The following is a 21773-nucleotide window of genomic DNA, read 5'->3' on the forward strand; positions in this document are numbered from 1 at the left end:
GGCTGCCGGGGTGGCGTGCCGTGCAGCAGGGCCAGCGTGGGAGGTGTGGGAGCTGGCCTTGGGGTGCCTAACCTCACGTGGGCTTCCTTCTGGGGGGCAGGTCTTTCCCGGGGGCCGCACCCTCACGCTGGCCAGTGCCCGGGCCTCCGACTCTGGCACCTACTCCTGCGTGGCCGTGAGTGCCGTGGGCGAGGACCGCCGGGACGTCGCCCTGCACGTCCACGGTGAGTGTCAGGCCCCAGAGGCCGTGGCTCAAGGACGTGGGGCTGGGGGGTGTCTGGCCACGTTCAAAGGAAGGGTGGTTGGGTGGGAGACATGCCGCCTGAGACCGTAGCTGCCTTCCTGTGGGGTCAGTTGGAGTGAGAGCTCCCCTATTATGGACAGGTGGGCAGGTGGGCGGCCCCTCTCGACCAGGTGACCCAAGTTCAGGGAAGAGGTAGCAGGGGCACGAAGTGGCCGGAGGTGCACACGGCCAAGAGTCAGGCATCGGACGTTTTCACTCTCCTGGGTCAAGTGCAGTGACAGTGCATTTGGGCAAGGTGGTGTGGGGTGATGGTTAGGGACCGGCTCTGGAGTGCATGAATCTGGGGTTCAAATCCTGCCTCCGCCACTTCCTGTGGCCATGACCTTGGGCTAGTCACTTCGCTTCTCTGAGCCTCTGTGTCTTCCTCTGGGAAAGGGGCGAAGATGGCACCCACTTCCAAGCTGTCGCGGGGTTCACCACACTCAGAGAACACAGTGACAGTTGCTCTGGTTTTAAAATGTCCTCGTATGGGATCCTGTGGGGTCTCTGGAGGTGCACAAGGGAACTCTGGGAAATGTAGAGCCTGGGTTGGGGGGGCCAGTGGGGGAGAAGCATTCCATTCAGCTCTTCCCGTCGCTGGCATCCGGATAATAGTTCACAGGCACGGTGTGCCCAGGGCTCAGCGACCTGTCATTGCAGTTCATCTCCGGTGGCCCCACCCGGTGGCCCCGCCCGGTGGCTACCCTCCTGATCACACCGTGACCAAGTGTCAGGTCACAGGACTCCAGCCAGGGCCTCTGACTCCCGACCCTGCCTTCTTGACCCTCCTCTGCAGGGTTGTTTATGTCTCGGGAGAAAGGTGGCTGAGGTCCTGCTTCTGAAAACACATTTTAAAAAATAAAAATACTGTAAATTTTAAAAAGAGTTTGAGATAATTGTAGGTTCACGTGCGTTGCAAGAAATAATACAGAGAAATCCAGAGTCCCTTCCCCCACTGTCCCTCGGAGGTAACGTCTCGTCCTGAAGTGCCGTCAGTCGGGAGGTTGCCGCTGTTACAACCCACCGATCCCCTCGGACCCGGGGCCTGGGGCCTCCTTCTGAGGCCGGCGCAGGAGGTCGTCGAGGGGGGGATGAGAGGGCTGCGGCTCAGGGTGTTGGCTCCATCCTGCTGCCCCCCCACCTGCTGAGATAGCGCCCTCCGCCCCCTCCCCAGTGCCGCCCAGCATCCTCGGGGAAGAGCTGAACGTGTCCGTCGTGGCCAACGCGTCAGTGGCCCTGGAGTGCCGGAGCCACGCCGTGCCCCCTCCGGTGCTGAGCTGGCGGAAGGACGGCCGCCCCCTGGAGCCGCGGCCCGGAGCCCGCCTCTCTGCAGACAAGGCCTTGCTGGAGGTGGGTGAGCGGAGCCCGGCAGGGCGGGCCTGTGGGTGCCCTACATGGTCAGTTCAGCTGCGTGGGCCCTGCAGGCCCCTCCAGACCCAACGCCCAGGGCGCAGCCTCCCGACCTGTCGGAGCTGCTTCCAGCCGAATGGGGACTGAGAGCGAAGGCCCAGGACTGAGCCTTCAGGCCCCTCAGCCCCTGCCCCCCCTCCCCCCCCAAGCCAGCAGCTCTCTTTCTACTTGTTTTTCACTCTGTTCCAAAGCCTCCTCGCCTTTGGGCCTTTAAGCCCGGGATCAGGCATCTGGCCCAGCAAGGCAGGGGGTGTGGGGTCGGGACTCTGGAGTCAGCCTGGATTTAAACTTGAGCTCTGCCTCCTCGGGCTGCGCCTCCCCCCTGGCGTCCTGACACACTGGCCTCGGGTCTCTCACCTGCAAACACACTGGTGCCTCTCTCCTGGGAGGCTGGGAGGGTTCCCAGAGGCAGGCCCGTGAGGCCCCACCCTGCCCCAGGGCACAGCTCATCCACATCAGCTGGGGGAGCGTCGGTGCCTCTCCTGCTGTTGGGAGAACCTTCCACTCCAGCCTGCCCCTCCTCCTCCCACCCCCCTACACCTTGTGATACGCTCATTCCCGACTCTGAGCACCTCCTGTGGTGTGCTCTGTCTGGAATGCCTGCCTCTCCTGCCCTTCATTCTTCAGAGCCGCAGCGTCACCACCATGTCCAGGTCTGACCCCTGAGGACAGGGTCCCCTCCACCCCACCCTTCTCCATCCCCCACCTTCTCCTCTGGGCTGTTCTGTCAGAACGGGGCTGGGCTGCGGGTGTGGCTGGTAAGGCTGCCACTTAGGGACCCACAGGAGGCCACCGCAGGCAGCGGCTTCTGGAAACTTCAGGGTGCGGGAGGTGCCAGGTTCCAGGTGGGGAGGTTGGGGCACAGCGAGGTGAAGTGGCTGGCCCACAGTCACACAGTCTGCCCCGGGCACCCCAGCTGTGTGCTGCCCCTGCTGATGGCTCCTGTCGCTGTCGGCAGGTGGACAGGGCAGAGGTGTGGGACGCAGGCCGCTACACCTGTGAGGCGCTGAACCAGGCGGGCCGCTCGGAGAAACACTACAACCTCAACGTCTGGGGTGAGGGTCTCTTGGGCTGGGCTGCGGTCCCCCCTGCCCTGCCCCTGCGCGGCCAGCTCACATGCCCTGGCGCACTGCTGCCTTGACTGGGTCCCAGGGTGCAGCCCGCTCCCCTCCCAGCCCCCCACCCCTCACACCCTCTCTTCTCTTAGTCCCTCCAGTGTTCCCCTCGAGGGAGCCCCGCATCCTGACTGTGACCGAGGGACACCCCACCAGGCTGTCCTGCGAATGTCGGGGTGTCCCTTTTCCCAAGATCACCTGGAGGAAGGATGGTAGGGTTGCTGGCTGGGAAGGGGCTGGGGTGCCCAGCGGACTTGGGGACCGAGCAGAATCGGACTGTCATTTCTGTAACCAGGACCCCAACCCCTGGGGCTGAAGGCCCACCCATCTCCATCTCCGCTGGGCTCTGGGGTGGGGCCACCCGCCGAGGGCAGGGACAGCCTCCTCCTGTCGGAGTTGGCCCGGACGGTGGGGGGACCGGGAACCAGGGGCTTTTCCTTGCTGCATCCAGGTCAGCCCGTGCCCCGGGAGGGGGCCGGCCTCGGACAGGTGTCGGCGGTGGGGCGGCTGCTGTACCTGGGACCAGCCCAGCCGGCCCAGGAGGGAACGTACACCTGTGAGTGCAGCAACGTGGCCGGAAATAGCAGCCAGGACCAGCAGCTGGAGGTGCATGGTGAGCCGGGCTGGGGTGACCTGAGTCAGGCAGAAGGGGCCGGAGGGTGGCCGGCAGGGGAGACCCCACCCCCGGGATCCAAGCCGAGACAGGAACAGCGATAATGAGAGCGCTTCCCTGGCCTCTTAGATTCCGGGCGTCTCCCGAACCGCCCCCCCAGCCAGCTTCCTGCGGCTCCGGCTCCGGGCCTAAGCCGGGAGTGGCAGTGTGACCCCAAGAGCCCCCAGCGGCCCAGAGGGAAAAACGCCGCTCGGAACAGAGGCGGAAAGGAATGTAGAATTTCTGTGAAGCTCCTGTGCATAAGGGAAACCTGAGTCCCGGCTGCTCGTCCTGCAGTGATGAGATGAAATAGCTCAGCCTAGGAAATAGGACCAAGAAAAGCATTTTTTTTTTCATAGTTCAATTTCCGTTTTAATCTATATCACCAGAAAACACTTTTTTTTTACATTTTTTCCCCTTTATTGATTAAGACATTACAAATGTGTTCTTATTCCCCCAATGAAAAGCATTTTGGAGAGAGGAACCCCGCCTAGCCGGCCCCCGCCACTGTCTGAGCTCCGGGAAGGCCTGGTTTCTGAGGAAGGAACCCTCCCGCAGCTCTTCAGGGCTGTGCTGAGAGCTTGTTTTCCAAACAGCAGGCCCCGCCCCGGGACCCCAGCATTAGGCAGGCAGGAGTGGAGCGCCGTATGGCCCCTTTATAAGGATGGAACATGGAGGCCCAGAGAGATGAGGTCACCTGACCAAGGTCACGCGGCCAGGGAGTGGCCGTGGGGAACGTAGGCCAGCTTGGGGCCCGGTGTGAGTGCTTGCTGCCCGGCGGCCACAGCGACTTTCTCCCCACCCCAGTTCCCCCGCAGATCGCTGGCCCCCGGGAGCCCCCCGCACAGGTCTCCGTGGTCCAGGACGCGGAGGCCACTCTGGAATGCAACGTCACGGGGAAACCCCCACCCAGGGTGACGTGGGAGCGGGACGGCCAGCCGGTGGGAGCCGCACCGGGCCTGCGGCTGCAGAACCAGGGTCAGAGCCTGCACGTGGAGCGGGCACAGGCTGCCCACGCGGGACGCTACAGCTGCCTGGCCGAGAACGTGGCTGGGAGGGCCGAGAGGAGGTTTGCGCTGTCCGTGCTGGGTGAGGACCCGGGGGCCGGCCGGAGCGGGGCTGGAAGGGGGCCCAGACTGGAGAAGGCAAGGCCGGGGGGTCACGCCTCATTCTCCCAAGAGGCAGGCCTCTGGTGAGGTCTGGTGGGGGAAGCCTTCAGCAAGGCTCCCAAATCAGGACTGGCTTCAAATGGCCCTAATCTCCCCCCACTTTTCCCCTCCCTTCCTGTCTGTCCCCCTACTCTGTTCTGGGCACTGTGGAAATGAGCTACTCTGTCCTGCATGACTTACATGTGATAGGGGAATTCAGGGGCCTGAACGCTGTCGTGGAAAGTCAGGGCAGCCTCCTGTAGGAGGTGGCCTTTCAGCTGAAATGTAAAAGCAGGGTGGGAGTTAACCAGGTGCAGGGTGAGGGGGAAATGTGCCAGGCGGAGGGAACACACCCCACAGAGGCCGGGAGGGGTGGCAGGTTCAGGGTAGCTAGAACAGCCTTGTGGTTTCAGTCTTTTATTGAGCTCCTACTGTATGCCTCAGGGCAGAAGCGCAGAGTGGTAGGAGAGAAGATGGGAGAGATGGGCCGTGTGGCTGGGACCCCACCCCACCCGCACACCCCGGCCTGATAGAGCGGGGCTTCCTTTGCGAGTGGATGCTCTAGACACCACGGAGCTCTGACGTGTGGATCTGGGGGACGCACTTGTGTTCACCTTTGCTCTCGGCCAGTCTCGTTTGCTCAGCATCGGCTCGGTACCAGGCGCTGTGCCGAGAGCTTTACACGGGTTCTTGTCGAATCCTCCCGGCATCCCTCTAGGGCAGCGGTTCTCAACCTGTGGGTCGAGACCCCTTTGGGGGTCGAACGACCCTTTCACAAGGGTCGCCTAAGACCATCGGAAAACACATATATAATTACAGATTGTTTTTGCGATTAATCACTATGCTTTCATGATGTTCAGTTTGTAACCATGAAATTGGGGGTCACCACAACGTGAGGAACTGTATTAAAGGGTCGCGGCATTAGGAAGGTTGAGAACCACTGCTCTAGGGGCTTGGAGAAACTGAGGCCCAATGTGTCTGCCTGACGCCAAAGCCCCGCCTGCGGTCGCCACTCACCCCTGTCAGGGGGAGCAGCTCTTGAAGCCTTCAGCCCCTCCTGAGTGGGGGTGGGGCTCCTGGGGGAGGGCCGTGCGTGGGGGTCGCGGAAGGAGCACGGCCCTGTCTGCGTCCTGAATAAGGCTGTTTCTCTGTGTCCAGTGCCCCCAGAGCTCATCGGAGACTCAGACCCGCTGACCAACGTCACTGCCGCCTTGCACAGCCCCTTGACGCTGCTCTGTGAAGCCGCAGGCATCCCACCCCCGGGGGTCCACTGGTTCCGAGGGGAGGAGCCCATCAGCCCCAGGGAGGACACCTACCTCTTGGCGGGTAAGGTGCCGACCAGGGGAGTGTCCGGTGATCGGGCCTGGCCCTCCGCTCCTGCCTCTGCTCAGCACGTGCCCATGACTTCTGACCCTGAGTGGCCAGCCGGGGTGGCATAAACATTTTGGCTGTTGGTCCCCCAGGAGTGCACCCCAAAACACTGGTCAGGTGATGTGCTCCAGGAAACACATTAGATTTGACGACGTTTAGAAAGGCTTCCTGCTCTGCTCCCCTCCTAGAGGCTCACGGTGGCCATTTATAGTCAAGGTTCTGATAAGTCCTGCAGCAAAAATTCTCATGGCACTTATATAACATCTCACACACAGTACAGGTGGGCGAACGGACATAGGGTCTAAGCATCTCTGCCTCTGAATAGTCGTCCTCCTCACAAAGTTGGTTTGCGATAGTTCTTGCTGACATACGAATGGGGAAACTGAGGTCCAGGAGGCAGTATCCCATCCAAAGCTTATAAGGACTTCAGGGCCCCCTGAAGCTCACCCTCAGTGACCCGTCAGCTGTTCCCCGCAGGGATGCTCCGGTTGTTACAAAGATGGGTTGGCCAATAAGCTTCCCCGTGTGCACCTCCTCTGAGCCCTTGGTGGGGCTGCCAGATGCATTGCGATGAGGTGGACTCAGGGGCTGCAGGAGGGCCCAGCAGAAAGGAGAGCAGTGATCGATTAGTGATGTCTGCCCGGGGTATAGGAGCAGTCGTGTTCACGTGCCCCATGCATGTGCCTTCCCTGGCCTGGTCTTGGGAGAAGGCGGCCTTTTCCAGGGTCCATCAGCGTAGCAGAGTGGTCTGACCTGGGCCAGGCCCATGGCTGTCCTTTTAGCCGTGGTCAGTCTCCAGAAGTGGGGGTAGCCAGGTGATAGATCCTTCTTCTTAAATGGGGCCGCGGGCTTACCCTGTGCATGTCTGATGTCCGGGGGGCTCCAGCCATCTGTTCACCCTCCTGGGCCTCAGTTTTCCCACCTGAGGGATGGGACACTGGGGTAGGCAGACACATCTGATGGAGACGCCTGGCACGCTCTTCTTCCTGGTGGTCAGCCTGGGCTCAGCTCACAGCCGCACTTGGAGCCCACTCTCCTCCCTCCCCAGGTGGCTGGATGCTGAAGGTGACCCGGACCCAGGAGCGGGATGGAGGCCTCTACTCCTGCCTGGCCAGCAACGAGGCTGGGGAGGTGCGGAGGAACTTCAGCGTGGAGGTCCTGGGTATGTCACAGCCCCATGTTCATAGCCCACGAGTCCTTTTCCTCCGGCTGGGGAGCTTACAGGGGGCGGTCCAGGACCAAGAGCTCTTGCTGTAGTAGGAGGTCCACTCAGGAAGGAGGGCGAGGCCAAAGCTTGTTTCCTCATGAGCAGTTCCTACTCTGAGGCCATCATGGAACTTTCTAGAAGCAGCAGGGACTACTATAATCCAACATGGGAAGGAGAAAATATTTCTAACACCCCCTTGCCCTGACCAGAGCCTTCTCCCAGGGCACTGGTCCTCCCTCGGCCCTGTGGAAGCAGGCACGAGGGGACGGGGAAACCAGGTGCCGGAAGAGAGATGCTCTAGGCTTTCTGCTCTGTGGTTCAGCCTGAGCGAGCCAGCTCCAGTCAGTGACCGGCTGTCTCCCTGCTCTCCCAGTTCCTCCCAGTATCGAGAACGAGGACCTGGAGGAGGTGGTCAAGGTCCCCGAGGGACAGACAGCCAACCTGACGTGCAACGCCACAGGTAAGGCCACACACGGCCACACGGCGGGCTGGGAGAAAGGTGAGAAGGCAGCTTTGTAAAGGGGGGGTGCTGGAGATCTTGCCCAGCCCTCTGCTCCCTATCCCAGCACTGACCACACTGATCCGTGGTGGCCTTGTGACACCTGTGTACCCCAGCTGGGCTCTGAGCTCCTTGAGGACCCACGGTCTACCTTGTCACCATGGTTCCCCCGGTGCCTTAGTTATGCTGTTGAGCTGGGATGGATGGATGGATGGATGGATGGATGGATGGATGGATGGATGGATGGATGGTTGGATGGATGGATGGATAGGTGGGTGGGTGGATGGATGGATGGATGGATGGATGGATGGATGGATGGATGGATGGGTAGATGGCTGGCTGGATGGGTGGATAGGTAGGTGGGTGGATGGATGGATGGATCGATAGGTAGGTGGGTGGGTGGATGGATGGATCGATAGGTAGGTGGGTGGGTGGATGGATGGATGGATGGATGGATGGATGGATGGATGGATGGATGGGGAGGTGGATAGGTGGACAAATTGGTGGATGGATAGGTGTATGTATGCATGTATGTATATATGTATGTTTAGATGGATAAATGGATGGAAGGAATATCTTGTCTTTCTTCTGTCCGTACCAGCCGTCTCTGTCCACTCCTCAGTAAGGAAAAGGCAGTCAAACCCCTTAGGAAAAGGCCCAGGCCCGTGGTGGCTGCTTCTGTGTCCTGCCCTGCTGCCTGGGCTCTGGACTGAGAAGGAAAACCCATGTCCCCCACCACCCCCTTCCTGCAGCGACCTCTGCTCCAGCCTGGTCCAATCCTGCTGAACTGTCTTACTTGCCTCTCTCCTCCTCACACAGGCCACCCACAGCCCAGGGTCACGTGGTTCAAAGACGGCCGGCCCCTGGCTGGTGGAGACACCCAGCACGTCTCTCCAGACGGGGTCCTTCTGCAGGTCCTCCAGGCCAACCTGTCCAGTGCCGGCCACTACTCCTGCGTTGCAGCCAACGCCGCGGGGGAGAGGACCAAGCATGTCCAGCTGAGCGTCCTGGGTGAGTGCTGGGCATCTGCTGGCCATTCCAGGTGCTGGCAGGAGGCAGAACCAGGTGGCCTGACAGGCAGCTTCCCACAAAGCCCTCCATGTTCAACAACAAACAACAACAGCGGCTCTAGCGGTTGAACCCTTAGAGGCCAGGCATATGCCCAGGCCTTCCTGGCTGGATCTCCACAGCAACACAGGAGGGGGGCAGTGCGCCTGTCCCCATGTCACTGATGGAGCTCTGGGCTGAGAGAGAGGACAAGGCTCCCTCCAGGCCGTCCGCCCCCGAGGGCGAGGGCGAGGGCGATGCGGCACCAGCTGTTTTGTTGGGCTGGAGAAACGGGGATTCGAAAACAAGAGGGGCACGGGCCAGTCTCATAAAATCCATTTCTAAAAGCGCTGGTGGCAAAATGGATGGTCCCTGCAGGGCCCGAAAGAGGACATTTTAGGGTCAGTGACAACAGAGAGCATCTACTCAGCAGGGACCATCACTCCACCTCCCGCCCCACCCTCCACTCCGGGAGTGGCACAGATTGGAAACAAACAGAATTGCGGAGACTCTGGTTAAATTACTAGATACCCTGGATGCTAAGAGGCTGTGGGGGAAGTTGAGGCAGAAATTGTCCAGCTTCCCCTATGACAGTGGTCAGCAAACTGCGGCTCGCGAGCCACATGCGGCTCTTTGGCCCCTTGAGTGTGGCCACAAAGTTTCAATCGCACTGTATGTGCACGCCCGCACGTGGTATTTTGTGGAAGAGCCACACTCAAGGGGCCACCATTTGCCGACCACTGCCCTATGGTATTGCTCAGTGGTGGAGAGCTGGGGACCTGGCCGCACCTGCCTGGCTCCACTGAGCCTCAGTTTCCCCTGTGCAATGAAAATAGCAGCAGCACAGCGGCTGAGCACCGCGGGTCTGAGGCTTTCCTGGGTCCTTGCGCCCAGGGTCGGCCTCTCTGTTCACGAGCACCCCCTGGCCTCCCCATCACAGTGGCTCCCTCCATCCTGGGGGGGACCGAGGACGGTGCAGACGAGGAGGTGACCGTGACCATCAACAACCCCATTTCTCTGATCTGCGAGGCACTGGCCTTCCCCGCCCCCACCATCACCTGGATGAAGGACGGGTCCCCATTTGAGGCCTCAAACAACATTCAGCTGCTCCCAGGTGATGCCCTGGGGGGGTGGGGAGCGAGGGGCCAGAGGGCGGGGCCGGTGAAGCCCAGCTTATGCCTGAGGCGCCCCTGGCCGCTGCCCCGCAAGCAGGTACCCACGGGCTGCAGATCTTGAACGCCCAGAAGGAAGACGCAGGCCAGTACACCTGCGTGGTCACCAACGACCTTGGGGAGGCCATGAAGAACTACCACGTGGAAGTCCTCAGTGAGCCGGGACCCCGGGCGCTGGTGGGAGGCAGGAGGTGGCTCGGAGCCCTGGGACCCCAGCGCCTACCAGGGGTGGGCAAACTTTTTGACTCGAGGGCCACAATGGGTTCTTAAACTGGACCGGAGGGCCGGAACAAAAGCATGGGTGGAGTGTTTGTGTGAACTAATATAAGTTCAAAGTAAACATCCTATCTAATAAAAGAGAAAAATGGTAATTGGCGTACGACGATACCCTTTTCATTGGCTAATCAGGGCTATATGCAAATTAACTGCCAACTATGATTGGCAGTTAACTGCCAACTAAGATTGGCAGTTAACTGCCAACAAGATGGCGGTTAATTTGCATATGTAGGCACAATGCAGGGAGGCGAAAGGGAAAGCAGAAAGAAGCCACCTGCCACTGACAGTGATCAGAAACCCAGGGGGGAGCTAAGAGCTGGGGGGCAGGGCAAAGGCGGCCCTGGGGCCGCCTTTGCCCTGCCCCCCAGCCATGATCGGAGAATCAGGCACCTTTTCCGCCCTGGCCAGTGATAGCAGGAAGTAGGGGTGGAGCCAGCGATGGGAGCTGGGCACGGTCGAAGCTGGCAGTCCCGGGAGCTAGGGGTCCCATGCCTGGGCTTAAAGCGGAGCCCACGATCATGCGGCCGCTGCAGCTGCGGGTCCCCGCTGCCCGGGCCGGACGCCTAGGCCAGAGGCCTCAGGCCTGGGCAAGGGGCTGATCCTGCAATTGGAGGGTGATGGGGGTCAACGCCTGAGGGCTCCCAGTATGTGAGAGGGGGCAGGCTGGGCTGAGGGACACTCCCCCCCACACACACCCAGTGCACGAATTTCGTGCACCGGGCCCCTAGTCATTACATAAAAGGGTACGGTCTTTTTTTTTTTTTTAGTTTTACTCATTTCAAACGGGCCGTAGTTTGCCCACGGCTGGCGAGGCCATTCCTGACACCCCGGACACCTTCACGGGCTTGTCTGCTCTGATAGTCGCCAGGCGGCGGGCCGGCTGGGTCATTCCCCATTTTAGGGCCCAGGACGCTCAGAGGGGGGTGGTGAGCTAGGACTTGGGCCACGTGATGCCCACCCGCTCTGGCCCTGGCTTCTTTCTGCCCTGATGCAGTCAGAACCTCCACAACTTGAGACCTGGGGCCCCCAGAGGTCACCCCAGGAATTCCCCTGCCTCCGACCTGCCCTATCCTGTAACCATCGCTGACGGTCTTGCCTTTAAGGCAGGGGTAGGGGACCTTTTACCTGCCAAGTGCCATGTGTTGGTTTTATGTTTTGTTTTTGGTGGTTGTGGTTTTTAAATATATTTTTATTGATTTCAGAGAGGAAGGGGGAGGGAGAGAGATAGAAACATCAGTGATGAGAGAGAATCATTGATGGGCTACCTCTTGCACGCCTCCTCCTGGGGTTCGAGCCCACAACCCAGGCATGTGCCTTTGACCGGAATCGAACCCAGGACCCTTCCATCTGCAGGCTGATGCTCTATCCACTCAGCCAAACCGGCTAGCGTGCCAATGGCCATGTGGATATTTATAACATCATTTGCTTAATATAATTAACTTAATATAAACTTACGTTGCTATGAAGAAAGCTCCTAGATTTTTTTTTACTTTAATAATTCTTTATTGTTTAAAGTATTACGTATGTCCTCTACTTCCCCCCGTTGGCCACCTAACGCTCCTAGATTGATTGAATTTCGAGCCTGGCAGGAGGGCTCTGTCCCGGCTGCCTGTCCCCTTTCTCACCACCATCTGACACGTCTAAGCCCCCAGATGGGCAGGGCCAGGCCAAATGATTTCAGGGGTCTTACACGGCCCGGCCTGCTGGCCGGACGTTCCCCACCCCCACCCTAAGCCAACGGCCCCAGGAGTGGATCCGTCTCCAGGCCCCTGTTCCTCCACTGTCCGGAGCCAGCCCCCCATTCCTGGGCCCAGGGAGAGCGCAAGCTCAGCGCCCCCTCCCCAGGCCGGCTCCTCAGACTCCCCTTGCGATTTGCAGTCCCCCCTTCCATCTCCAAAGACGACTCCATGGGGGAGGTCGGTGTGAAGGAAGTGAAGACCAAGGTCAACAGTACCCTGACCCTGGAGTGTGAGTGCTGGGCGGCGCCCCCGCCTGCCATCAGCTGGTACAAGGATGGACGGGTGAGCTGCGCCCCCAGGGCAGCCTCAGGTTCTCTCCTCTGGGTCCCCCGGGCCCTGCTCGGAACCTTCCAGTAGAGACAGGCAAAGCACCTGACCCCAGAGCTGGGCTGGGCCCTGCCTTGCTCTTTACGTGTTAATAGGAAATCCCACTCTTTTAAAAGGAAACAGGTCTCATTAACATTAAGCGTTATATTCACCCATTTAATTCACTTCCGACTGTTGTCATCCGGGTTTGGTTTTACCAGGTTTTCAGGGTGTCCTCCCATTTTGTCGGGTGTTTAAAACCTTGTTGGAATCTACGTATACTTGTCCGGGTGCTTACCCCCATTTGTGATCCCCGTCTCCGCCCCTTCCCTCCCCGCAGCCCGTGGCCCCCCACGAGCGGCTCCGCGTCCTGGGCGAAGGGCGGCTGCTGCAGATCCAGCCCACGCAGGTCTCAGATTCGGGACGGTACCTGTGCGTGGCCACCAACGTGGCCGGCGAGGACGACCAGGACTTCAACGTGCTCATCCAGGGTGTGTGGGGACCAGCAGGGCCTGGTGGGGGCAGGGGACCGTGGGACTGGGTGGCAGGGCTGGGGGCGGGGGTGTCTGCTTCAGAGTCGCTGGCAGGAGGGCTGCCTGCCTGTGCCCCCCCCCTTTTAATATTTTTTTATTGATTTCAGAGAGAAAGGGTGAGAAAAGAGAGATAGAAACATTAATGATGAGAGAGAATCATTGATTAGCTGCCCCCTACACTTCCCCTACTGGGGACCGAGCCCACAACCTGGGCCTCTGCCCTGACCGGGAATCGAACCGTGACCTCCTGGTTCATAGGCCGATGCTAACCATTGAGCAACGCCAGCCGGGCGGCCTGTCCCCTTTCTCACCACCGTCTGGCATGTCTGGCCCCCAGAGCCTGGCCTGGGCTCTTCCATTCACTGACTTTGTGACCTGGGAGCATCATTGCCCCCTAGGCCTTAGTTTTGCCTTTGTCACATGTGGGTGGCTGAATGGGGTGGCCTTGAGGGGCGCCTCAGTTCTGAAAGCCCATGATTTTATCCTCTGGGCTCCAGTAAACAGACTGGCTAAAGCTCAGGATCTGGCTCCCTCCCTTGAAAAAAACCACCTTGTCAGGAAAAGTCTGGCGTCCATTAGACATGAGCTGCGGTGGGCAGGTGCCTCATTCCAGTACCCAGCATAGTCATCGCTCAATAAACACTCATTGCAAAAAAAAAATAAAAATAAAATAAAATAAAAAACCACTGGTCGAAGGGATGAGTGAACTTTAAAAACGCCTTGACCTACGGGACGGGCTCAAACAGTGCGATGTCCACTCCCAGGGGAGGCTGGGCCGGGGTCCTTTGAGCTGAGGTCCCTCTCCATCCCACGCTGTGTGTGGTAATGCCTTTGTCGCCCCTCCAGTGCCCCCCATGTTCCAGAAGGTGGGTGATGCCAGTGCCACCTTCGAAACCCTGTTCCGGGAGGAGGAGGCCCGGGGCGGGGTGACGGAATACCGGGAGGTGGTGGAGAACAGCCCCGCATACCTGTACTGCGACACCAACGCGGTCCCGCCCCCGGAGCTCACCTGGTACAGGGAGGACCAGCCCCTCTCGGCCACCGACGGGGTGTCTGTCCTGCAAGGTAGGCCGGGGCTGCGGCGGAGAAGTCGGAGAAGTCGGGGCCTTTGCAGGCGGGGACCGGGGTCACACCCGCCTCGGAGCTGGTCCTCTCAGCTACCCTTCTGCCGGTCCTCTGGGCGCCCCCGCGTGCTGCTTGCTGTGTGGCCTCGGGCAGGGCCTTTGACAGGCTGGGCCTTCGCTGCCTCTGTAATCCGGGGCTGGCAGTTCTCTGGGCTTCGAGATCTGCGATGTCCGGAAATAAACCAACGTTGGCGTCTTTCTTAGAGGGAGCCGCTGCTGCTGCTGCTTTTTTTTCTTCTAATTGATTTCAGAGAGGAAGAGAGAGGGAGAGACAGAAACATCAATGATGAGAGAGAATCATTGATCGGCTGCCTCCTGCACACCCCCCAGTGGGGATCGAGCCCACAGCCCGGGCACGTGCCCTGACCGGGCATCGAACCGTGACCTCCTGGTTCATAGGTCGATGCTCAACCACTGAGCCGCACCAGCTGGGCAGGAGCCACTTGTTTATTGGCATCTCGTGATCATCCCAACCGTGGACGAGCCTCCCACTGGGCTGAGGGCCACACCGGGGCCGACTCAGGCCCTTGTGACCTTGGCTTTCCTTTTACTGCTTTGTATGTTTGTTTAAGGTGATTTAGGTTTTTTAAAGAAAACAACCCTTTTATTTAGAATAGTTTTTTTTCTGTGGAGGATTTTGAATTAAAAGGCTCCAAATGCCTGGCTTCCCTGGCGGCTGGCCGAGCTCCCTGGGGTAGAGCAGACCTGGGAGAAGTTCCAGGCACAGAGCCCTGTTGTGTCTCGGGGGATTCGGTGGTCTCCCGGCTCAGGATTTGCCCCGGGTCCTGCCAGGCGTGGACAGTGCTGGGGCCGGTGCGGGCGGGGGCGAGGGAGGTGAGGTGGGGCGTGGGGTGCTACTGCGCAGGGTCACCCCAGGGCATGTACTTTGGCTCTTGCAAAATAAGGTGGCCTCAGAGATCCGAGAGGGGCAGTGCTTGCTGACAGCTGTTTGCTCCTGTCAGAACCCCTGGATTGACCCCTCGCCTCCTCTCGGACCGGGACACTGGCCCCAATCCTGGGTACACAGAGACCTCAGTCACATGCTGCTCCCTGGCCACAGCCCCCGACCCTCTGTCCTCGCCATAAACCTTCAACCCCATCTTGAACTCTGACCCTGGCCACTGACTCCCAGTCCCGAGCACATAGATTAACCTCACACATAAATGACCCTGACAGTGGCCCCTCTCTCCCTCCTTAATCATGACCGCTATCCCCTGGCTCTGTATGTAATGAGCCCCTAGTTCCAACCCTGGTCACAACACCCCCCCCCCCGCCCCCACACACACACCCAGCCTGGTCCAGCGAGCCCCTGACCGAGAATGTGAGCACACAGTGACCCTCCCTCGGCCCCTGCTAGAGACCAGCTCCAGCCGCCAGAGATACCAGGGTCTGGCCCTGGCAGGCTCTGGATCACAGAGGGTCTCAGATGACAGCTGCTAGCAACATCCACCCCCAACTGCCACAGCCCGCAACTGCCTCTTTGCCTCCCAAGAGCCTCTGCCCAGCTCTCTGGCCCTTCCCTCTGTCCTCATCAAGGAGCTGGGCTCAGCACTGCGGGGTGCTCTTGGGAAGCCTCAGTTTTCCCATCTGTGAGATAGGAGTGTTTACAGCACCGAGTCAGAGAGCAGGGAGGTGTGGCCAGGCCTGGTGCCCCGGCCCCGAGAGCTGGGCGGGGCGGGCAGATGCTCTCCATTTCACAGATGGGGGTTGGGGGGGTGATGTGTCCCAGGTCCCCTACGAGGAAGGAGCAGGTTTCCTCACCTTTGCTCAGGCCTCTGTCCCCCCTCCCCCCATCCCTCTCCCCACAGGAGGCCGGGTCCTGCAGATCCCCCTGGTGCGCGCGGAGGATGCTGGGAGGTACTCGTGCAAGGCCTCCAACGAGGTGGGCGAGGACTGGCTGCACTACGAGCTGATGGTGCTGAGTGAGTGGCCAGCCTTGGGGGTGGGAGGGGGGTGTCACGTCTGTAGGCTCCGTGAGCCTCCCCCCCCCCCCAGGAGTCACAGTGGGGAACATGGTCTGGCAGGACTTGGAGGTTGATAATGTAGGGGTTGCGAGCTTGGGCTCTGCAACCAGACAGGACTGGGTTCAAACTCCAAGTGAGTTGCTTCCTAGCTGTGTGACCTTGAGCGGTTAGTTCACAGCCCTCTCTGTGCCCCAGATTCCTTAGCTGCACCAGGGCCTGGGAGGGCTTGGGGAGTGGGGCACAAAGAGCCCCAGCCAATGCCTGGCACCAAGCACTGCTCTCACCTCCATGCCTACCCCGCCCCCCCCGCCACCCCCAGGGACCTTTCCCAGGGAGGCTGCCTGCTCCTCACCCTCCTCTCCCCCACCCAGCCCCACCTGTGATCCCGGGGGACACGGAGGAGCTGGTGGAGGAGGTGACCGTCAATGCCAGCAGCACTGTCAGCCTACAGTGTCCAGCCCTGGGCAACCCCACGCCCACCATCTCGTGGCTCCAGAACGGGCTGCCCTTCTCCCCGAGCCCACGGCTGCAGGTCCTGGACGACGGGCAAGTCTTGCAGGTCAGGGCGTCCCCCGCCGTGGCTAAAGGCAGCAGCTGCCGAGGCTCAGTGGTGCTGGCCCGGGACCAGGAGCTGCCGTTACCTGAGCCAAATGAGGTCCCTGCCCGAGAGCCTGCGGGAGCTCCCGGGCTTCATTCACCCCCAGATGCGTGTCCACCACCACCATGTGCCTCGCGGGCAGGCACGGGCGAGCGTAGCGCCTGGGAATTCTGCTGATGTCACACCTACAGCCAGCGCGGCTCAGGGCCCTGGGTAGCACCCTTGGCCACCCAGTTTCGAGACACAGCTGCCCGGGACCCCTGCAGCTCAACACAGCAGAGGGCAGCCTCCTCCGGGCGGGGGGAGACCATCGCGTTTGCTATAGGGGGTCACCCAGCCCAACCTCACACCCCCCTCCTGAGTGTCACAGAAAGCCCTAGAGCAGGGGTTCTCAACCTGTGGGTCGCGAGCCCTTTGGCGGTCCAACGACCCTTTCACAGGGGTCGCCTAAGACCATCCTGCAGATCAGATATTTACATGACGATTCATAACAGTAGCAACATGACAGTGATGAAGTAGAAATGAAAATAATTCTATGGTTGGGTCACAACATGAGGAACTGTATTTAAAGGGCCAGGAGGTTGAGAACCACTGCCTGGACGGGTGTGGGGTGTGCGTGCCCATCAGTGGTGCCCCTACACACCGCTCCATGTAGACAGGTGGCCTCCTGCGGGGTTCCTCCTGGCGCCCGCCGTGCCTGGTGTGGTGAGGGGGTCCCTCCCAGTGGTTCCTGGGAAGGGGGACCACAGCCACCAGGTGCCCTCTCTCTGCACCCACAGGTTTCCACGGCAGAGGTGGCCGACGTTGCCAGCTACATGTGTGTGGCTGAGAACCCGGCGGGCTCCGTGGAGAAGCTCTTCACCCTTAGGGTGCAAGGTGAGCTGGGCAGGGCAGGCGGCCCCCTGGGGCTCCCCGGCTGAGGAGGGGCTGGTGCTCGGGCCCGCTTGACCTGCTCCGTGGCAGGCACAGCACCTAGTCCCTCCCTGAGGGCACCACCTCGTGCTTCCTGTGTCCCAGGCCCCGAGGCCGCACCCAGAGGTTAGTCATCCTGGCCTGGCACCAGCCACATCCCAGGACAGAGAGGATCTGGGGGACCCCGATCGCCCAGGGCCATCCCCAGATGACTCTAAGCCACTTTGGAGGTGGTCGGGGAGCGGCTCTTCTGGCCTTACGGCACCATGATTAAGCACTTACTGCGTACCTGGCCTGGGGCTGACTCCTTCCCGCAGAGCTCGGAGGTTAGCCAACCCCACAGCTGCAGAGACAGAGAGGTCACCCAGTGGGGGTCACCGCCCCAGGGCTGGCCCTCTTGACCTCCGCATTCTTGTGACACATGCCCCTCCGTGGCTGTGCGCTCGGCCTCCAGCTGTGGCCTCGGGAACAGAGGGGTGACGGCGTTGAGCACTCAAGGTCTAGGACTCAAACCTGAATTGATATTTGGCTCTGGCACTGGCCGGCTGAGTGGCCACGGGAAAGTGACTGTCCCTCTCTGGTCCCCACGCCCCGTGCTCCCATCTGTGAGCGGTGGTGGTGAGCAGGCAGCTGCACGGCGGCGCGGCCAGCTGAGGCCGGGAGCTGTGCGTCCTGTGCTGCAGCTGTCGCTCTCCGCTCCCCGGCCGGGTGCATCCTCAAGTGTCTTTCTTTATCCGGTGGCCACGGGGACAGTCCCACCACACATCACAGGCCCGGACTCAGAGCAGGTCACCGCCACCCTCAACAGCAGCGTGTCCCTCCCCTGCGACGTCCGTGCTCACCCGAGCCCCGAGGTCACGTGGTACAAGGACGGCCAGGCCCTCTCCCTGGGCGAAGGCGTCTTCCTCCTGCCTGGTGGGTAAACTGAGGCTTGGGGTCCAGCTCTGAGGGGACCAGGCTGGGAGTCTGGGGGCAGCCAGTTGCTGGTGCGAGGGGCTGACCCCCCCCCCCCCCCCCCGGCAGGCACCCACACGCTGCAGCTGGCCCGGGCGCAGCCGGCAGACTCCGGGACGTACGTGTGCGAGGCCCTCAATGCCGCCGGCCGAGACCAGAAGCTGGTGCGGCTCAGCGTGCTGGGTACGTCCTGTCTGTCCCCCCCACCGGCACCCTCCCCGCTCCTTCAGGCAGCCCTCCGCCCCCACCCCTCAGGCAGCACCGCCGGGGGAGGACCCCGGGGAGCCTGGGGTGCCAAGCCTCCTGCAGCGACGGTGTCCAGCTGCAGACTTGGGAGGTTCGGGTCAGGGTCTGCAGACGGGATGCACTTGAGTCTGAAACTCAGCTGTGCACTTACTCAGTGACCTTGGGCAAGTCGTGCCCGCTCTCTGAGCCCCAACGCTCATCTGTAGGTGCCAGTTGGCATAAGGACTAGTGGCAGTGGTCGGCAAACTGCGGCTCCCGAGCCACATGCGGCTCTTTGGCCCCTTGAGTGTGGCTCTTCCAGAAAATACCGACTTCTGCGCATGGGCCACGAAGTTTCAGTCACACTGTACGTGCGCGCCCGCACGTGGTATTTTGTGGAAGAGCCACACTCAAGGGGCCAAAGAGCCGCATGTGGCTTGCGAGCCGCAGTTTACCGACCACGGGACTAACCGATGGGATGGGAAGTGAGCGCTTAGCCCCGGGCCTGGCCCCGTGAGCTCCCATGCCTGACTGACCACGGGGTTCTCCGCAGGGAGCCTGTCTCAGGGCTCCTGATCTTCAGGATCCTCTGGGGGAAAAGCTGGCCCCAGATGTCCTGAGCAGGACTCGCTGGAAGGTTCTTCCTAGGCCCGGGGCTGGTTCACCCATTTGTGTGTTCGCCTGCTCTGTGACGGACACTGCCAGGCCCCGTGGGCTCACAGCTGGCAGTGGGGCTTCTGCCTGGGTTTGCTGGAAGGACAGGCTGTGGGGACCCAGAGGGGCTCTCACACAGGGGGCCCGCCCTGTGTGGGACAGGGCCCAGGAGGCTGAGGCCACCCAGCAGGTCGTTGGCATGCTGCCTGGTTCTCTTCCTGACTCCCTGGGTCTGAGCCCTCCCTGGGGTGGGGTCCTTGTGGCCCTTGTGGGCTTCCATAGACTGTTACGGGGGCCGGGGCTGGGGAGGACACGGGGGAGGCGCGGCACTTACTCTGCTTGTCCCCTGGCCCAGTTCCCCCCACCTTCAGGCAGGCTCTCGGCGGCCCCCAGGATGGGTTCCCGGTGAGGGCAGGGGACAAGGCCGTTCTGAGCTGTGAGACGGACTCGCTCCCTGAGCCAGCTGTGACCTGGTACAAAGATGGGCAGCCCCTGGTCCTGGCGCCGCGGACCCAGACTCTGCAGGGTGGGCAGAAGCTGGCGATCCTGGACACCCAGGTGAGCGACCCGGGGGTATGGGCAGTCGTGGGCGGCCATACAGTGCCACCTCCTGGTCCTGGCGGGCGGCTGGGTGGCAGGACGTGGGGGCTGCTGCCTCCTCAGCCTGCAAGACCCCAAACCAAGTTGATTGGCAGCCTCTGGGTCTGGGGAGTGGGAAGAGTGCAGGGCTCCACAGGGGCTCGCAGAATGACCTGGAGCAGGTCCCTTCTCCGCCGCCTGCCTCAGTTTCCCCAGGATCTGGAAGCTTTTTCCAGGCCCTTCACGTTCTAACTTCCTGGGAGTCAATTCTGCCCACCCCCTCTGGTGTGGATAGACAGTCGCAGTGTTTGTTGGGTGTTGGCTACTCCTGGGCTCCTCCCTCCTGCTCAGCCCCATCCCACAGCGAGGGGGCCTTTCCCGCCAGGCTTGGCTGCACGCAGGCCCGGGAGGGGGTGGGGGTCTGGAGCCTGTCTTTCACCTTACAGGGGCCCTCTTGCTTCTTGAGGCTCTTGGGAAAGGTCAGAGGGTCTCCCCTTGACTTCCCAAGCAGGACCAGCATATCTGGGGAGTCCCTGCTCTGGCAGGTTCTGGGACCTGGATGTTTTGGGGGAGCCAGAGGAACCCAGCCCCATGCACACTGTGTGCTCTCCGTCCCAGGTGTCAGACAAAGGTGTGTACAGCTGTAAGGTCAACAACACGGCTGGAGAGGCCATGCGGGCGTTCGTCCTCACCGTCCAGGGTAAGCTGGGACCCGTCTGCGAGCGATTTCATGGGATCCTTAGCAATACACAGGCTGCTGGGGATGGGAAGGGCAGCAGCTGGAAAGAGGTGGGGCTGCCCAGTGTTGAGGGAACAAGACCTGGAATTGAAAAGAGGAGGATCAGAATGGGGCTTACCTCTCTCATCTATAAACCCAGACGTGAGAGGGGTAGCTGGGTTCCATGTGGAAATTTAGAGGCCCAGGATCCTTCCATCTTGTTGCTCTCCTGTCCCTAGGGTATTATCCCTGTCCATGTGGTTGAAATTGGGACACAGTGTACCTTGTCCTAGCCCACAGGAAGCAGAAAAGAGCAGAAGTAGAATTGTTCCCTCTGCTTGCATTCCATTTGGTGAGAACTTAGGCAGCTGGCCACAGCAGGCTGCAAGGGAGGCTGGGAAATGTCGTTTCCACTTGAGCAACCATGTGCTCACTACTATTGCTGTGCAAGATGGAGAAGACAGGTTGGGCAGACACCAGCTATTCGCCACAAATAGCCAAGCAGTAGCGTCCCCACCAGGGGAGTAGTGGGGAGATCCAACCCTGAGCCATATTGAATACCGTTGTTATAAACTATTGATACCATGCCTGCTGCTCAAAGCTCACGTCCCTTCACCTGATGGCTACCTTGATGGACGGTGGGCAGGGGGCGATGTCTGGTCCCTGAGGGCAATGGCATTTCACCCTCAGCACAGCCGTCTCTGTTCCAGTGGCGGCGGCGGCTGCCTGGGGTACGTGACTTCCTCCTGGCTGAGCAGGAGAGTGTAGGGATTGATTAGTGATGTCTGTCCTGGCATAAGCTAGAACTGCTGAGCCATGAGCCATGCACTTACCATCCTTGGGCTAAGTGGACCCTTCCTGGACTCTGCTCTGTAGATGTTTTGGACCAGCCAGCTGCGGGTTCCCCTTGTGAATAAACCAGCGCACATCTCCATCAATGGCAAAGCCTAACATACCAACTCCCGGCCATGGGCAGGGCTTTCTCGAACATCTGAGAGGAAGGGAGGGAGGGCAGAGCCTTAAGACTCTGGGCATCTGGCCTTTCTCCTGCAGTGCCCCCAACGTTTGAGAACCCCAAGACGGAGACAGTGAGCCAGGTGGCTGGGAGCCCCCTGGTGCTGACCTGTGATGTCACCGGGGTCCCTGCCCCCAGGGTCACCTGGCTGAGGGACAGAATGCCCATTGGTGAGTGCATCCGATTCTCCTTATCTTTTTAGTGCTAAGTAGTCCTTTAATGAAATGACAGTGGAAGCTGGTGGAAACCCCATACCCGTTACCCTTCGCTCC

The 21773-nt window shown here is 60.7% G+C and overlaps 1 protein-coding gene across 1 annotated transcript in view; it reads left to right on the forward strand.

The window, feature by feature from the left end:
* The window catches only part of HMCN2 (hemicentin 2), a 140217-nt gene that overhangs the window by 82864 nt on the left and 35580 nt on the right, over positions 1–21773 (forward strand). The window contains exons 40-62 of the mRNA XM_059658329.1: positions 101–224; positions 1458–1633; positions 2652–2748; positions 2901–3020; positions 3260–3421; positions 4268–4549; positions 5767–5934; positions 7028–7141; positions 7560–7646; positions 8505–8696; positions 9673–9846; positions 9945–10058; positions 12059–12201; positions 12566–12716; positions 13605–13823; positions 15691–15804; positions 16218–16405; positions 17224–17320; positions 18110–18271; positions 18380–18493; positions 19545–19747; positions 20387–20468; positions 21540–21671. Of these exons, the coding sequence (XP_059514312.1) occupies positions 101–224; positions 1458–1633; positions 2652–2748; positions 2901–3020; positions 3260–3421; positions 4268–4549; positions 5767–5934; positions 7028–7141; positions 7560–7646; positions 8505–8696; positions 9673–9846; positions 9945–10058; positions 12059–12201; positions 12566–12716; positions 13605–13823; positions 15691–15804; positions 16218–16405; positions 17224–17320; positions 18110–18271; positions 18380–18493; positions 19545–19747; positions 20387–20468; positions 21540–21671 (3415 nt within the window). The remainder of the gene's footprint in view (positions 1–100; positions 225–1457; positions 1634–2651; positions 2749–2900; positions 3021–3259; positions 3422–4267; positions 4550–5766; positions 5935–7027; positions 7142–7559; positions 7647–8504; positions 8697–9672; positions 9847–9944; positions 10059–12058; positions 12202–12565; positions 12717–13604; positions 13824–15690; positions 15805–16217; positions 16406–17223; positions 17321–18109; positions 18272–18379; positions 18494–19544; positions 19748–20386; positions 20469–21539; positions 21672–21773) is intronic.

The sequence above is a fragment of the Myotis daubentonii genome, chromosome 11 (assembly GCF_963259705.1).
Source record: "Myotis daubentonii chromosome 11, mMyoDau2.1, whole genome shotgun sequence".
Lineage (NCBI taxonomy): Eukaryota > Metazoa > Chordata > Mammalia > Chiroptera > Vespertilionidae > Myotis > Myotis daubentonii.